Below are 17,687 nucleotides of genomic sequence, written 5' to 3'. Positions count from 1 at the left end.
AATCCATAACATTTGTGACCGGTTAACTTTAATTTGTCAAAATAAATCTGCAGTATTTTGCATGTTAGTAATACAGTGCTGGTATTGACAGGAAAAATCATCATCTGCTTACATAGAAACCTTCGTTTAGGAGCACACCTTAGGAGGGAAATGGGTATACAATAAAAGGCAAATGCAGGCCAAGCAGCGAGCCCTAGAGCATAACAGGCTGATGTCAGATTTGAGGATTATCTAATACAACTGTTTAGCTGCCAATCTGATAAAGGGAAGCTCTCAACCAGGTTACAACCAGAAGGGAAAAATAAACTCTGTTTTTCTCGTAGCGCGGTGGCCGTCGTGCCTTCAACACTTGGTTGAATCAGTTCATCAGCATCAAAACTCAATTCCAGTTCCAAGACACAGGAGAATCTTACCACACAACCTATCGCCACCCCCCCTTCAGTGGCCTGCCGCCACCCCCTTCCTGCCAACTCTCTCCCTCCCAAAAGAAGACACGACGTGGCTTTATTATTGCAGACAAGCTTCTTAAGTGAATAAAGAATGCATACAAAATAGCATTTTAACTGAACTCATACAATGAAGTCTCACTCCTGTTTATTATACAATGAATTGATAAAACAATCATTTCTAGTATATATCTTTTTTTTTTTTTTTTTTTTTTTTTTTTTTTAAGAACTAATACTTTCAGGGTTCTGACGACCACACTCTAGCCTGGGGGTAGGGTCCACACCTGCCCCCACTGAGGACTGCTCCTTGGGCCACTGTGGAGAAAGCCTGGGCTGTCTGAGTCACGGTGGACGGTGATTGCCAGCCCAGCCAAAGAGATGACAGGTCCCAGCAGGCAGAGCCAGAACCCAGTCCTGGGGCTGCATGCCAGGAAATTGGGCTTCCTCCAAATGTGGCCACTACCTGCCCAATCCAGGCCTCAGCAGGGCCACGTATGGGCCTTCCCTACACAAGTCCTTCCAGTAGTCCACACATAATGCTCTACAGATTAAAAACAAACCATCTTTGTACTGTGGATAGAACAGTTGTAACAAAGTCATAGCTACATATTTTTCTCTACATTTTGTTTATTGAGACAAACTAATTAAAAGGCACAAACATAGGGCATGTTTACATGGACATTATAACAAACATATACATTAAAAGTGTAGGAATGTGTTGCCTTCCTGCTAAACAGAAAGTTCCTAAGCTTTTATATATACAAAAGTTGTACAATTTAATGTCCTAAAGTACAAAAGATCATTTATAAAATTATTTTACACTAAGTACTATTTTATTTTTTACTACGTAGTTCAACCCCCTCGAACTGTTTTGTATAATGACACACAGATACCTGTCCCTGATGTAGGAAGTCTGCCTCAGATGTAAGGTGTTTGATGCTTGAACTGACACAGTGGGGTATAAACGGAAGTCATCCAGTTTGATAGTCAGTCCTGCAAACATTCTGCAAGATTAATACAACTAAATTCCACTTAACTGCAAGATTAAAAAAGAAAAAAAAAAAAAAAACCCAAAACATATTGCAACTTAAAAAAAATCACAGCGTCTTGGTTTTAGTAACTTTTTTTTTTTTAAACACAATGCTTTCAAAACATGTGTGGCATGATGGTGTAAAGAGTATCTGTTTCCCTAACTTTTGGTTTCTACTTTATGTACAGAGATAAAACATCCTGCTAAGAAATAAAAAGCACATGTCTTAACGTGCACAATCATTGCTGGGTTTCTACAGGGAGTACAGATAGCTGTCTCCCTGAAAACACCACAAAGCTGATACAAGTGTTTTTTCAAAGAAAAAAAAAAAAGTGATGTCCATATTTACAAAGTTGAACAAATCTGCACAATACTTGATTAAGAAACGGAAGGAGAAATTAAAAAAAAAAAAAAAGATACACTCTGCTGTTCTGAAGGGGCATACTACCTAGTTAGTGGTTAGAATAAAAACTGTATACAATTTAATATAAGACATAAACTCTAGTGAGCAACTAACACATCTTTCCCTGTTGTAACATCAACAGGCTCTGATTGGGAGAGAGAGGGGCATATCACATCCCAGTGCCTCCAGCATCTTCCAATTTAAAGCAATATATTTTAACTGTTCCAAAGTACTCCTTGGCTCCTGAAAGGAGTCCCACTGGCCTCTGTTTGTTAGGAGTCTGCCTGTCCACACACTTGACTTCTCCGCTGTCAGTTGAGGCCTTTTCTTACCAAAACACAATTTGTATATTTTGGTTGTTGTTGTTGTTGTTTTTTTAATTTTTTTTTTTTTTTTAAAAAGTCAACTACAATGCTATATTCCATCAGGATTAATATGCTGAGCAATATTTACATCTCCAAATATCAGGTCACAATCCCTATTATATGTTGAAGTTAGAATGATAAATTATCATATGCTTTGCATATCAGAGCTGGTATCACCTTTCCCATAGGGAATGCTGCCTGAAATTAACATATTCCCAAAGGTAAAATGCATATTCTCTGAAATGCATTTTATTATGACAATGCATGTATTTACTCATAAAAACAATAAACACAGACAATTCTACACTAGCTCTCTATCTGTGGATTTAGGACTTCAGGTTAAAATCAGCCATCCACCCATCCACTTTATATGGGGAGAAGAGTTTTGCTAGTGTTTAGAATAAAATGATTTCTTGGGATTAGAAACAATAATGCTGTTTTTTTTATTTTGAAATGGGTTTTGCTTTTTTATGATTGGTTTTAATTCTGGCATTTTATCTTGCCAACTACTATCCTGTTTAAGCAATGCTGTCAGCTAAAAGGAATTTCTGATTAGACTAAAGTGGTCCAGTGATAAGTTACATACACACCCTACTTTGAATAATCCCAGCCAAATTGGAGAAAAATGCTACTACACTATTATTAACTAATGTAATAAAATCTCCCGATTTCATGGTTTACTTTTTGCTTTAATAAACTAAAAGTAAGTTGCTGGTAAATATTTACTTTAACCCATATTTTGATTTTATAATACTGTTTACCAAGGTGGTGATGTAGGCAAAGCTTGGGGTAAGAAAGGCATGCTCTCTACAGGCCTCATTGCTATATTGAGAGGGGCAGCTAACGTCATAGGTGTGGGCAGGTTCATTGGAGATGTGATCGTGACAGGGTGTGCTATATTCACTGGAGCAGTGACAGGGGTGGGAAGGTTGACTGGGGTAGTGAGTGTTAAAGGAGAGGTCATGGATAACGGACTGGTTATAGTTACAGGGTGCCCTATGTTCATTGGGCTGGTTATGTTAACTGCACTTGAAACATTTACTGGACTTCTCATGCTCATTGCAGCTGCCACTGTGACTGGGTTTGACATCGTCCCAGACGACACAGAGGACGTTATATTGAATGGAGTAGTGAGAGTCACAGGTGTCGTAGCAGCCGTGGAGGTTTGGCACAGGTTAGCAGCTTCTAAAATAAGAAGACAAAATGGCCTTTAGACTCCCAAAGCAATGAACAAAATTCACAGTTTCTGAATCAACTTTTTTTAATTAAAAGGACACACATTTTATGAATGAAAATACAGTTTTCTACCAAGTGGTCATCAGGAAGGGAGGCTCTCTGAACACAGAACTGGGGGGGCGGGGTGCCTGAATCTCTTTTCTGATGCTGTACCTCCCACAAGGACTTGGGCAACCTGTTCAGCCTGGTGCTTTTGGTTTCAAGTTTAGATTTATGTACCTACCTCACAGTGATGCTGGGAAGATCAGTTAATTTCTGCAAGGCACTCTGGGGGGCAGAGATAGCAAGCAGGGCTTAGTATTCTCACTACAGCTTCATGCAGGCAGAGCCAACCATCGGCAGGCCAGGAGAAAGAGCCTGTTTTACACAGCGCTGGGCCAATGGTCACACAAGAACAGGTAATCAGAAAAATCTTCTGGTAAGGCACACTGTAACTAGCGGAGAGAGTTGTGCGTCCTCACTGCTATGAACTCTAAAGATTCAGAGGTGAAGCTACATTCTGTTAAGGTTTTAAAAATCTGTAAGTAGGACTGGTAAAAAGATATCATGTTTATTTCAGTCTTAGAAAAATTGTTTAGTTAAATAATCCTGTTTCCGGTTAGGTTTCCTAACTATGTTAAGACAAAATATCTCTCAATGGGTTTATATTCTCCTTCCCAAACTCCCATTTCTTGTGTTTCTGATGCTGACACAATTTTATGCCTAGTGTCATTTAATTGCCTATACACACACACACACACACACATACATAAATCAACCATATCAAGGAGGAATAATTAAGCAAGGAGCCCTTGCAGTGATTTGGGGGACCCTGGTCCTTGTTATCCAGCAATGCCTGGTCATTTCTTAAAATTTGCCTCAGAGGTGACCCCCCTACCCCACCCCTCAACAAAATTCAGCACCACCTGCTGGTGTGTCAGAAAACAGCAGTAAGAAGACAGGTGGGTGGGCTAGCTGTGTGTAACCTGGCTGTCAAAATGGAGAAATACATTTGAGACTAAAGATGGAGGTCTGCATACTCCCACACATATGGGTCAAAGCACCTCACACGGAACCTGGGGTCAATATGCAGCCCTTCCTTGATCAGTATGATGGAACTCCATACTCTCTGTCAGGAATTCCCAAACCTGGCTGATGATCAAAATCATTTATCTAGGGAGCTTGAAGGAAACAAAGAAAAAAAAAGGCCTCCCAGGAAATTCAATAGTGAGATTTACATGAATCTTGGAAATCTGGGTTTTTTTTTTTTTTTTTTTTAATGTTTATTTGAGGGAGAGCGCACACATACACAAGTGTGTGTGCAGGGGAGGGGCAGAGAGAGATGGAGAGAGAGTATCCCAAGCAGGCTCTGCAATGTCAGCACAGAGCCCGACATGGGGCTCAGTTCCACTAACCTCAAGATCGTGACCTGAGCCGAAATCAAGAGTCCGGACGCTTAACCCACTGAGCCACCCAGGCGACCCGGAAATCTGTATTTTTAAAAAGTTCCCAAGATGGTGATCTGATTGTCACTCAGGTTTGGGAACTTAACATTATCTTATTTAAAAAAGAGACACATTGATTCAAGTTTACATTTTCAGGGCAGGAGTCTCCTCTGCCCCCAAATGTGGCATTTTACTAACATGAATATAGAAGTTTCTAACATCAGTGGTGGTTTCCAGAGATATTCATGCTACAAATGGGACTACAATAGCATTTTGTTTCATGGAGGTCAGAAGATGAGCTAAACAATCAAGTCTTATTGTGCAAGCAAACTGAAATACAACACCAAATGGAAGAGTACAGAAAGAAAGAGAAAACCAACTCACTTTTGAGGTGATGGTAGCACTGCTAAGGATATTCTTGTTTATACCAAAGAGGGAGCTTTCACCCTCACATGCGCCACTTTCCCAACCCTGCACATTTTCCTTTCAGTCTGACATCATCCTTTTCCAGGACTTCAACAATTTTACTCTCAACTCCTTTAAGTAAAACATCCTCCGTAACATGCTTTCTTTCACTCACTGGGCAATTGTCATGGCACGTATACATTCCCCCCACCCCCCAACCCCTTCTCCTAACCATATAGCATTTTATTAGAACAATGACAAATTTTCATTTTCAAGAGAGGAGCAAGTGGCAGCTGAGGAAGGGTGGAAAGCCTATCTGGCTGCGATGCCAGTACATGTATGAGAAAGGAGGCTATTCCTTTTATCTTTATCCAAGTACAGGGTGTTTAGAAGGGATCTGTGCAAGGCAACAGCCGTACTACATGAAAGCGAAAGAGGGAAAAAACCACACAGCAAAGGATTACAAGAAGCCTACATCCAGGGGATTCCTTATGAATTTAAAATAAAACAGGAATAAGACATGGTAGGGGTCAGGAAGGAAAGAAGGAATTTCGGGAATCTCTCCCGTGGCTGATGGTACATAGACAAAAAGATTGATCTGAAATGGCTGCACAACAGTCTAGAAGCCAAAAGCTATAGGTATGAAGTTAAAAAGCTATGTTGAAAAGTGATGCTCTGATTCTTTAGAAGATACATGAAAGGAAAGGGAACCATTCTCAATTTTAGTAACAACTAAAGTTCCTGACAACTTGGTACATATATGTTAAGCTAATGCCAGCCCCAGTGACAGACTGAATGAGATTAAGGATAAGACCAAGAGAAAAGATTATCAGCACTATAAAGTCGGAAACATGTAATGAATAATACAATACAGAAAGAACACTACAAAGCAGAAAATAGCAAAGCTTTAAGAAAATAAACTACAGAACGAAAACACTTCTTTAGCCACACTTGGAGCACTGACTGCCTCATCTTACCTTTCTTTCTTGCTTTGACAGCTTCTTCCCACAGTCTCAGTGTCTCCACCTGCTTCCCTGGCCAGCTCGTCACATGTTGCTGCTGCTGCTGCTGTTGCTGCTGCTGCTGCTGCTTCTGGTTGCTGGTCTCTTCACTCATGCATGCTACTCCAAAGACAAACCAGAAACGCTACATTTACCTTGAAAAAGTGCAGCCATTTTTTTTCAAAACCCCAAACTTGGATACTTAGAGACTCCTCATGCTTCTCTGACCTTTATCATTGGACTTGATAGTTTTTACTACAGAGCATCTTCTTTTGCCGCTTCTGTCTATATTGGTCAAAGTAGATAAATTAAGAAAGGAATCTAGAAAACTAGGGAAAATCAATATAAAAGAAAAAAAGAATTCTTTGCTATATTGAAAAGCAAGTGTCTTTTGGAAGGGAACTTCGTTAACATTAGAATGGACAAATTCACACTCACCAAAATATCTAATATAGTTGGTTACTTGACCACAACAACATGCACTAGAAGTAAGTTTTTGTAAAGTTAACAAAGTGTGACATGCTAGATAATAAACCCAACTTACTTACAAAGAAGGAAAATGGATGAGATTAAAACACAATAAACGTTCTTTCCCACTCACTTTTGGCCACCTATTTTGAGAACTTAATGTTTCTGCCGCACAAAGTACATATATAATGGGATACGGAATGAGAAATATACTTTCTCCTGGTGGTTAGGGCAATCTCAAAGAAAAAGCCTGGGTAGGTACAAGTATCAAGTTTTATCCACAAGTCCCTGAAAGAGTCTCTTTTCAATTCTGAATTTAAGGTGGGCAAAGCACTTACACCTTCAAATGGGTAGGATGTCCTATCTCTACAGATCTGGGTCTGAAAAGCAAACTTAATAACACTCCTTTCATCTTTAAGGTTATTAAGGGCATGTTATTAACTCAATCAGTAGTTAGGAGACATTGATGCTTGAGAATCTTCCTGACACTGAATAAAAACAATCAAAATTGCCCAGCATAAGATGCAACTTCCTAGTGTGGCTTCTGCTGCCGCAATTCTAAAACACTAGAGCCTTTTAGTCAAACTCCATAGAAGAAGGGACGCATTGAAAAACAGCTACGGGAAAATTATGCTTTTCTAACTTGGGTGTCGTTAGTAGACAAGCACAGGACTGAAAGCAAAATTAGCGGAGGGCTTGTCAGTGCTGTCTGTATTGTATATATGCAGGTGAGGTCTGTTTCTAACATCAGTATCTACTCTCCATTGACGTGTGTTTACGCGCTTTGGTGATGGGAGGGAACATGTAAGATGAACGTGAATGTACTGACAGCACAGTGAAAATACCTTCAATACATTATCAAAACACTCAGATGTCACCAATCTCAAATGCGACAGAAATATAATTTGAAGTGTCACCTACTTTTACTGATGCCTTGTTTACATGTATTACAGTTGATACTTTGGCTCTGCCCGTGTGTCTTTAAGTGGCTGGTGATGTACGCTGCACTCAGAAGCTTCCCACAGATGTTACACGATACCTTGCCTTCGTGGCGCACCATGTGTGTCCGCAGTCTGTCTTTGGTGGCAAAGGCAGCAGTGCACGTCTGCATGAGGGAGGAAAACTTTTTTTAAATATAGACTATCCTGTTCTACTCATTTTAAAGTACGTTATATTCTAGGCATTACCCTATCCATGTCCGCAAGCAGACTGAGTTGAATCTGAACTGCATGTGTTACCTAGAATCGCCATCATGACAAAACACTCGATGAATTTTAGACCCTTCCTTACGTTTTGAGGGAAGAAAAAATATCAACACAGAGTAAGTACTGAAAAGATGTGAGCCGTAGAGTCAGTTAAACCTGGATTTAAATCCAGCTCCTTGATTCACGACAAGGTAACACTGAGCAAATTAGTTAACCTATCTGAATGTGTTTCTTCATCTGTAAAATGAAGGTAAATAATACCTACCTCACAAATTTATTGGTGGGATTAAGAGACTGGCCCGAGGCCTCGCACATAGCAGGCACTCATTCAAATGACACTAGCTTCCTTCCTCGAATTGGATTTTTCTTACAGTTCAAATCATTTACTTAATAAAGTCAGTCATTAACACATTTAACTGAAAGGAGCACAAAAAGACTTCCAACAACAAACTAAAATTACTGAGGTCTAAAAAAGTCATTTGATTTAGCAAGATTCCTAACCTTTTCATTATCACAACTTATGTGAAATAAAATCAACAGATTTTCAAACAACTAGAAAATACCCCAATTTGGCAGACAAACATCCGGTAAGTGATAACATTTGGGAGAAAATTCCTAGTTTTCTTCTATTACAGTTAAAACAACCTCAATCATCAACCCGGCAAATAATTTAAAGCATTTCATTCATTTATTTCATTCATTCCAAACACATAATGACCTTTGCCAGACTATAAATTTTTTTCTTATAACAATAAATACTGTTGCCTAAGGAAAGGGAAATGTAGCTTAACAAAAACAACACATTTACATTTTTAAATGCTCTTGCCTCACAGAAATAGAAGCTGTCATTTATCTTGTATAAAACCAGAATTCAAATGGACCACATTTACTCAAGTCAGTGATTTTAAGACTATTCAAGAACGGTGAGATTTGATTGGCTCAGACCTTTTGGATAATGTGCATTAAGTGCTACACTAAGGATAAGTCATTTTAACTCTTACTTGGCATTTGAAGGGTCTTTCTGTTGAATGGACATGTTTTACGTGACAGCTTAAGTGGTCAGGCCTGTGAAAGAGAGAGTTTCAACAGAAGATGTAATGGAACACACATTGAGAAATGCTACTCACTGTGATGTTTACATGCTTGGCAGCTTTGGGTGGGGGGCATTTTAAAGAAAGCTAGCCGAATTACCAACTCCCCCTCCCCCCAGTGCAAGCCTCCTTACCTCTCTTACCACAAACAAAAGTCTTAGTCCTTTACCTGTTAATTTTTCTCTCCTAGTCAACATCAAATCATGTTAGGTCTTGGTTCTTTAAATTATAAAATACCCAAAGTTTTAGTCCTAACACTTGCCAGAGACAGCTACTACTCTATTAACTTTAAAAGCCTTGAAAATGAAAATTAGTGAAATGTTAGTAACCACAGATACACGGAAAAACGTCCTCCTACAACTTTTACTAAGAGTATCCAAGGTCATCCCAACTTCCAGGAAATAAGTTTCTTTGATTTGCACAGTGAACCTCATATCTAGTCACCCGACTGAATTGGAAACTGGTGGTTTTGCAGTGACAAGAATTACTGATGTGCCAAATGAAGACCCCAGTCCACCAAGGCACTTCTCAGCTGAAATATTAAGCTAATCACTGTGTCATCGCTTGCCAACCACACCACACTGAAATGAGACCTGGAGGTGTAATACTTTATCTATCACCAATCTCCTCTAATAACACAGGCCTGCCCACAGCTATTCTCACATAAACCTTCTAGATGGCAAAGAGACAAAACTGAAGTTCACTGATACCATAATGAAAGCAAAGCAAAGCAAAATGCAGTACCTCGAGAAGCCTTTCCCACAAACACTGCAAGTATAGGGTTTGGTGATGCCTCCTTCGTGAGACCTCACATGGTAAGTCATCCGGTCCTTCCTCTTGAAGCGCTGATTACAAACAGGACACTCGAAGGGCTTTTCGTCCGAATGGGAGAGCTTGTGCCGGTTGAGGTGGTACACGTCTCGGAAGGCCTTCCCACACATCTCGCAGGCATGGTTCTTCTTGACAGGCTTACTGGGTTTCTTGACAGACTGGGTCACGGGCATAGCTGTGGTGCTGGCACTGCTGCTGGGGTTGGTGCCCGAGGAAGATGTAGTGACTGTTGATAAGATGCCAGCAATGGTTGAGACCAACGAAGTTCTGCTGCTGTCCCCAGCGATGGTGGAGATGAGGGGAACCACCGTAGTGGGAGTTTTCTTTGACCGGGACACCAACTTGATCCCTGTGTGGCAGGACTCGTGGCGCCTCAGGTGATAGCTGTCCCTGAAAGCTTTACTGCAGTAAGTGCACACAAATGAAGTTTTGGGTTTTTCTTTTTTAATCCCAATGGCATCCTTTAATGTTTCTGGTGCCGCTTGAGGTTTCTGAGTTATTGGTATTGGAAGCAATGGTTTCTGATCAGGGGGTTCCACAGCAGAGCTCAGGAGGGGCAGCAAGCTGTTCTGTGCTGCCTGCTGTTGGTGATGGGAGGCTTCATGGGCCTAAAACCAAACATTTACACTTCAGAAACTCAGCCTCTCACAATGGCCTTCAAAATTCAACATGTCCCACAGACAACAGAGACCAGAAGAAACAATCAAAGAGCCTGTAAGCTACTCCCTGCAGCAGTGAGCCAGCAACCACCTAGTGACCCTTAGAGCTTCCAGTACAAAGCATTAAAATCACTGTGCAGACACAAAACTTGTACAACTAAGTTGCTGACAGTGATCTTGCTTTCAAACAGCTGACTACACACCACCCTGGTTCATAAGGGACATACCAGCGGATGGAATCAGTTTGCATTAGTCTGTCAGTGCCGAAACCAAGTTTAAATAACTTGTCCAAAAAAAAAAAAAAAAAAAAAAGTCACACTCCAGACTAAGTATCTACGAGTACCTTACTGCAGTAACACACACACAACACATTCATATACATACACATGTATACACATAATCATCTATTTGTCTATTTTACCTAGGAAAAGAAAGGCACTGTCTCTCCCTTTCCATCAGAAAACTTAGTGCTGGAGGAAGGAGGCTGTTGCTAAGTGATAACAGGAATCTAGCTCTCTGAATACATACGCGGTTTGGTAAGTTTCCTTTTAAAGTTTTTACTTTACTTTATTACTAAAAGATTGACTGAAATTAAACCTGCTATTAATCAGCCTGGAAGGCATGTGTGAAGGTAGCCCACAGCAAAACACCTGTCAGTTGTTTCCCAGTTCATTTACTCTTACGCTAGAAATCTGCATCCTTTAACAACACTAGTTGTTCAAACCTGAAACTCTCAAAGACAGACTAGCAAGAGAACACAAACCGTAAATAATTAAAATTCCTTTCATTTTCATCTTCTTCCAGCACTTGGATGTTTCGTTAAAGTATTAGACATTTGCTGTTATAATGTGCTTCTCCACTCCAGAACTGGACGCTGTCTAGAAATTTTCTTTAGCTGCACTGAAACCAAAATTTCGTCGTGGATCATGTTCTTGGTATTTATGAGTAGTTACTCTCTTGGTTTTGCTTCTTTTAAAATTCTCCATACTGATAAACAATTAGGAAATGATGGGGAAAATTCCTGAAATAGTTCTTCCTGATACGTTGTACTTTTTACCACCATTATTTTTGCAACTTTTGATAGTGGGCTCAAGCCCCTATGCTTGAGTTTTGTAATCCTAAAAGGATACATGCATTCGAAGGCAGGAGTTCCAAATATCTTAAGCATACAACATCCTAGGAGGGCCCATCCCATCATCTTAGACACCCTAGCCACTTATTTACCCTTCTCACTCTATAATCACAAATCCTACAGTTAACTTGATTAAGAAGAAAATAACAAGGAGACAGACACACATGCTCAGCGCTTCTCCCCTGATGGATAAGAGTGTCTATCGCACATAGCTGTAATATTTACGTGATGGCAGCACAGCAGCTAAGCCTGGAACCAGTCTCCCCAAATCATTAGGAAGTGTGGTATCCACAGCTACCAGTTTCAATTTAATAATTTTGGTTGAATCACCCTTTCAGTCCTGGAAATACAGAAATTGTGTGCTTACTTATGAGTATCTTTCTGGACTCAGGGATCATACTGAATTACAGTCCACTTTTAATTTAATTTATGGAGCTACTGTAAATGTCAGGGTCTGCCCAGGAGACATTAGTAGAAACTTTACAGAATTTGGATGCAAATCTTACCCCCTTTCCAACCTGTATACCCAAGTTTCCATACAGTATACAAACAGTTAATAGCTGAAGATAGCTCACGATATACAATTTCAAAGGCTAACAGATCAGATAATAGAGAATGCAAATCTTCTGGCCAAAGTTCAGACTTATAGTGTTTAGAGGCATTTTTCAATTCTGAACAACCATTAGTTCGATGGAGTACTAAAAGCACTTACTGCCATTTTACCAATTCAGATGTCTGTGGCAACATAAAGTATTTTTACAGCATTGCTGAAGCTCACTCTCACACGAGGTCACACCAGGTCCCTGCTTCTTGGGTGAAATGCTGTAGAATGCCTCGACCACTATGGGAATCACTCTCTGAGGATTCCTAGGGTCCCCACACTTCTACATGAAGCCTTCTAAGAGGGGAACTGGATTCCCCCAACTTGTTCACTGAGGGAGAGACAGAGTAAAATAACCACCATGGCCTGCCTTCAGTTAAATGATTAAAAAAAAAAAAAAAAAAAAATTCTGGGTAGACTTTTATTTGACTAGTATCATCAAACCAAAGCTTTCATTTTATCTCCCATCTCTTTCAACTTGAAGGCTTTTTTAACCCTGCCCAAGCTTTCCTTTTTCTGGGGTTGGCAAAAAACAAAACAGAAATGTTATTTCATCACCCAGGGTGGTAGGATATAGCACCATGAAATCTCCAGTGCCAGAGGGCAAAAAATTTTGTACTGAAACAAATTAGCATCAGTGAGTCATATCTTGAATGCCCTGTTAGGAGAATCATCCATCAAACATCTTAACAGCTATGGCTTTCACTTTCCACCAGGTTATCTGGAAAGCAAGCAGGTATTAAACTGTTTTAAAATATAAATTCCACAGTATGCTCTAGGAAACAAACGAGAGAGTTTAACTCTCCCATTTCCCCAGGGAAAATTACTTAAAACTGAAACTGAGTAAGTCTATTCATACCTTTCTATAGAAAAGACTGAAATATTCTCTTAACCCATTCCACTGTCTTTGGCTCTAAATTATTTTTCCAACAATTTTCACTGCACACATTGCCAAGCCCAAGATCAAATATTAGCTTTCACACTTCTCCATCAGGTGGAGAAAAAGATTTTAATTGCTGAAAAAAAAAATTCAATAATATAAAGTCTAATTAACAAGTTGATCAATAAATGATTGGCATTTGTCTTATCCAGGAAAAGAATAAAAGCATTCCAAAAAAATGTTCAACTAGCTTTCCAAAAATTAGTTATAGGTTTTTCCTTTACATAAAGAACTCTCCTTTTTTTCAATCACCATTAAGTTTACATACAGCAGATTTAATATGGTAAATCAAAAGCATTCTTCAAATGAAAATCACTTAGGTGGCCCATTAATCCCATGTTTTAAAAAGACCATTTGAAAGCGCTTTCTAGAGAGGGCATTTGCCACCTTTACACCAATCTGGATGCCAGGTAGTTATACATCATATCTTCCCCAATGCATTTTTTAGGTAGACTTAAAGCATGATAAAACAATACTAGATCAGGATGAGAAAAGAAGTTTGACAAATTTTGTGTATCTTCAATTTTAAGAAGCCCGAATATATTTCAACAACTACTTAAAAATCAAATTTACTCACATTTGAAAGAAAATATGTTTGAAAACAATATACCAGCTCTACACAATAGGTAATGTCTGAATTATCCAATTCCCTATATCATCTCCACTGGGATGGGTCCAGTGGCTGGGATGATTTTTTGAGAATTCTGCATCCATTCCTGGTTAGTTTCAAAGGTCTCCAGCGCCCAAGCAAGGCGTTTGGGATTTCACAAAGTTATTCAAAGAAGGAAAATAACCCAGAGAGGCGGGAAGAACGCATTTAAAGTGACAAGCTTCTTAACCTCCTCCGGTTCCGAAGTTTTCCCGTGAGCTCATCACTACTGCCCACTAAGTGATTCGTTTGCAAATAGAAATGAGGCAGGGAAAAAATAAGTTCCAGCCTAGGTCTTCCCAACAGGGGTCCCCCACCTAAAACAGGCGGGCAAGAGGAGTGCCAACGTATCGGCTACAGTCACTTTTAAGTTTCTTGCAGAAAGTGTAGACCAACACCCCAACGAATGACTCATCTGGGGGCTTTGTAAGCGGACTTTGTTTGCTGTCTCCACTTTCCGTCTCCCCCACTCGGTAGGAGGAAACGTTCGAGGTGGGACGAGAGGGAAAAGCGCTCCGGGAGAGAAGGTCGGGCCTCCTGGAGTCCCGGCCCCCACCGCTCCCCCCGCCCCGGCCCGGCTGGGGGATTCCCCGGGCTGAATGGGACGGCGGGAGAGCTGGACAGAGGGAGAGGGTGTCAGCTGCCAAGGTTCGGCAAAGGCTTGCGAGAGAAAAAATGTAATCCAGTGAAAAAGTTTGGGGAGGGGAGACTCACTCAGAACACCCCCCAACAGGGTAAACACGGGGGGGGGGCGGGAAGGGGGAGTGGCGGGGAACCCAGGGATACCCGCTATTCGCGGGGATGGGGGGGTCAGAAAGTCAACACACACACAAAAAGAGGAGAGGGAGGTTAAACGGCAGGACAGCGAAAGATGGATGAAGTGTGTGTGTGTGTGGGGGGGTGTCTCAGAGTAGGACCTGGGGACCCCCCCCTCACCCCACGGTGCGGGCCCGGGCCGAGCGCGCGGTGGCCAAGCGGCCCGCGCTATCCAGCGGCCCGGCGCCCTCCTTTCTCTGGGCCGCGGGTGGTGACAGCGACCGGCCTCCTCCCTTCCCCTTCAGGGCGGGAGGGAAGGGTGTGTGCGTGTGCGTGAGTGTGTTAGGGGGGGCCCGGGGTTCACCCCGAGGCCTGCTCTCTCCCCCGCACCCCGTGAGGCCGCCTCCTTTCACCTCAGCAGCCCCGCTCCGCCGGGGCGGGCGGGCGGAAAAACAAAGGGGGATTAAGGCCGGGCCGGAGAGCGGAGCCGGGAGGGAGGGGAGGAGGAGCGCCCGCCCGCCCGCCAGCCCGGGGCCCGGCCCCCCTGTCCCCCCCGTGCCCCCCCCGGGGGGGCCCCCAGTACCTGGAACAGGAACGCGGTCCAGTTGGCCTCCATGGCTGCGGCGGCCGACCCCCCTCCTCCCCACTCCCCCCGCTCGGGGAGCCTCCTCAGCCGGAGGAGGCGACAACAAAGCGGCGGCGGCGGCGGCGGCGGCAGCGGCAGCGGCGGCTCCTCAACATGGCAGCGCCGAGCGCGGCCACTTCCGGTAACCTCCGGGACGCACCACCGCCGCGGCGAGCGCGGGCGGGGGGGGAGCCCCGACCCGGCCGCCGCCGCCCCCAGCCGCCCGGACCCCTTCTGGGCGTCCCCGCCGCAGACTCGCCGCCTCGGAGCTCAGCCAGCGCCCGCCGGCGGTGGGGTCAGGGCCTCCGCGGGGGGGCTGGGGTGGGGCCGGGGGCGGGGATGGGGCGCGGCGTCCCCCCCCGCGGGGGTGTGTGGTGCTGCGGTCCGCGGCTCAGGCAGCCGGAGCAGGGGGAGCGCAGGAGAGAAGATGGAGGACGCCAGGGTCTGGCGCGGACTCGCTGGGCACTGCGGCGCCGTCTCCCGGGACTCCAACGCGGTGCCCAGCAGCGTCGCGTCCCTGTCAGACCCTCGGCGGCAGGCGCAGGCCACGGCGGTCACCTGGCTCTTCAGTCCCGTATGCGCCGCACTACCGTGCCTCCAAATTGGGGGAAGCCCCCAGGACTTGGAGTGTCTCTCCCGTCTGGTATTTCATCCCCAGCGCGCTAACCCCTCCGCACTCCTGCTTACGATGTGCATCTACCTCGGAGCGGCCCTCCAGCTCTAGCAAGGAATCCCACTGGGGTGCAGCCTCAGATCCTCCCAGCTGAGGGAAACACTTCCCACGCGTAGAGATGTCATTACTGGCTTATTCTTGGGCGAAGGGCTGAGCTTTCCCATCCTCCCCTTAACGCCAGAGAGGATAGGAAATTTTGCCCGAACATCCCCCTCTCCCGCCAAAAAAATAAACAAAAACAAGTGAGGAAGTATAGATAAGAAATTATTTTTTAGTACAGTCTTTCTCGCCCCACAGAACAAAAACCGAACTTGTGGTTGGACGGCGTCAGATGTCACTGAGGTGACCCCAGCCTCTGTTTGCAGTTCCAAGTCTTCCGTGTAGGCGTCACTGCTGCTGGAACTTTGTAGGATGGTGTCCTGAACGTTTGCTATCCCCTCCTCAGAGAGGTAGCTACTGGGAATATCAGAGACAAGCTATTATTAAACAAATGTCTCCAGTCCGAGAAGTCTCCTGTGGCGGGCAGTGAGGGGGCAGGCTGTATTGGTGATATTTTTATAAACTCTGGCTTAAAAAAATTCCTCAGATGGTCACATTATTTCAGGACTTCAACATCCTTCATAACCAACGGTCTCTTATCTCACACACTCCATTTATTCCTCTCCAGACATATTCTAATCAAGGTCACCATCTTGAACTTCCCCTATATTGACACAATAGTGATAGTATGGTTGCAGAATTCTATTCTAAAAGAAACTGGAGAGATAGTAATTTGACAGTCTGTGTTTCCCTTCCATCCACTACACACATATACCCCCTCCCATTCTTTCCTTCCCTCAGTCACCACAATGAAAGGGCTGCACACCTTTTTGGTCTGGTCTGGTCTGGTCTGGTTCCTTTTAGAGTCGATTCCCTATTGGACATTGCTTGGAGGCCTTGGGGATGAATGAGAAGTCTGCAGTATGGGTCGGTAGCAGAAGCAGGTAGCACATCAAGGGACAGATCAGCCTAAGACAGGAGGGGACAGAAAATGAACAGTTTCTCATACGTTCCTCAGCTAAGCTGCTGCAGTGGCCCCTATGTCTCCTATAAAATTAGTCTTATTTGGGGAGAAAAAGAAAACGGCTCAGTAAGCCTAAGTTTATATGCACATGCAAGATAAGGAGGAAACTAAGATGTAAATCTAAGGAATTAACTAGGTAAACTAAAACCTTTCAGTTCTGACCGTAGACACTGCCTGTTCTTTCATTTTCATTCAGTGACTCCACGTCTCTGCTTCTTGAGCACAGATTCACCTCAAGGTCTATGTAATTTATCTACTAAGTTTTCCTCCTCCCCAGTTTAGCCTTTCCTACTTTATAGCCTTTCAAAGGGTGTTAAAAATGAAGCTTTAGGATCATGAAAACTAGTGCTTATGAAGACCATTATTCTAATGACAATATTGCCAGACTCTTGAACTTATTCTGAGATCTAGAAACCCTTCTCCAGCAATCTTTCTCACAGCACCTCTGTTTCCCACCAACAGGAAGTAGAGGTCAAGTGAAAACAGTCCAGTTCTCATTAATGAAGAGCTGGGATTCAGATGTATCACTTTTCTTGAGGAAAATGGCTAATTTTATCTCTATCCATGAGAGGAAACCCAAATTCCTGATTGCTCCCCAAACCCTCCCTTAAAAAGAAAATTTAACAACTTTTTAAATTCAGATGAAATTTTAAACCTTAGGATATTTTCCAGAGGGAAAATATC

General features: G+C 43.0%; 1 protein-coding gene across 2 annotated transcripts; it reads right to left on the bottom strand.

Moving 5' to 3' along the window:
* Positions 1 to 1,055: 1,055 nt before the first annotated feature.
* VEZF1 (vascular endothelial zinc finger 1) lies at positions 1,056 to 15,404 on the bottom strand. 2 transcript variants are annotated; one of them, XM_042967433.1, is made up of 6 exons: positions 15,226 to 15,404; positions 9,819 to 10,513; positions 8,985 to 9,048; positions 7,700 to 7,901; positions 6,287 to 6,430; positions 1,056 to 3,429 (listed from the first exon to the last, which is right to left on the bottom strand). In XM_042967433.1, exons 1-6 carry the CDS (start codon positions 15,256 to 15,258, stop codon positions 3,002 to 3,004), a joined length of 1,566 nt encoding a protein of 521 aa, XP_042823367.1. In that variant the 5' UTR covers positions 15,259 to 15,404; the 3' UTR covers positions 1,056 to 3,001. The 2 variants fall into 2 exon arrangements, with proteins under 2 accessions (XP_042823367.1, XP_042823368.1); XM_042967434.1 differs by having other exon boundaries at positions 7,700 to 7,883.
* Positions 15,405 to 17,687: the final 2,283 nt, after the last annotated feature.

The sequence above is a fragment of the Panthera tigris genome, chromosome E1, assembly GCF_018350195.1.
Source record: "Panthera tigris isolate Pti1 chromosome E1, P.tigris_Pti1_mat1.1, whole genome shotgun sequence".
In the NCBI taxonomy this organism is placed as follows: domain Eukaryota; kingdom Metazoa; phylum Chordata; class Mammalia; order Carnivora; family Felidae; genus Panthera; species Panthera tigris.
This window is presented reverse-complemented; position numbering and strand designations above follow the sequence as displayed.

Coding starts and splice junctions, on each gene's coding strand:
- VEZF1 (XM_042967433.1), bottom strand. CDS start 15,258: ATGGAGGCCAACTGGACCGCGTTCCTGTTCCAG. Junction 10,514..15,225: donor GGACCGCGTTCCTGTTCCAG/GTACTGGGGGCC, acceptor GTTTGGTTTTAG/GCCCATGAAGCCTCCCATCA. Junction 6,431..7,699: donor TAAACAAGGCATCAGTAAAA/GTAGGTGACACT, acceptor TCTTTGGAGTAG/CATGCATGAGTGAAGAGACC.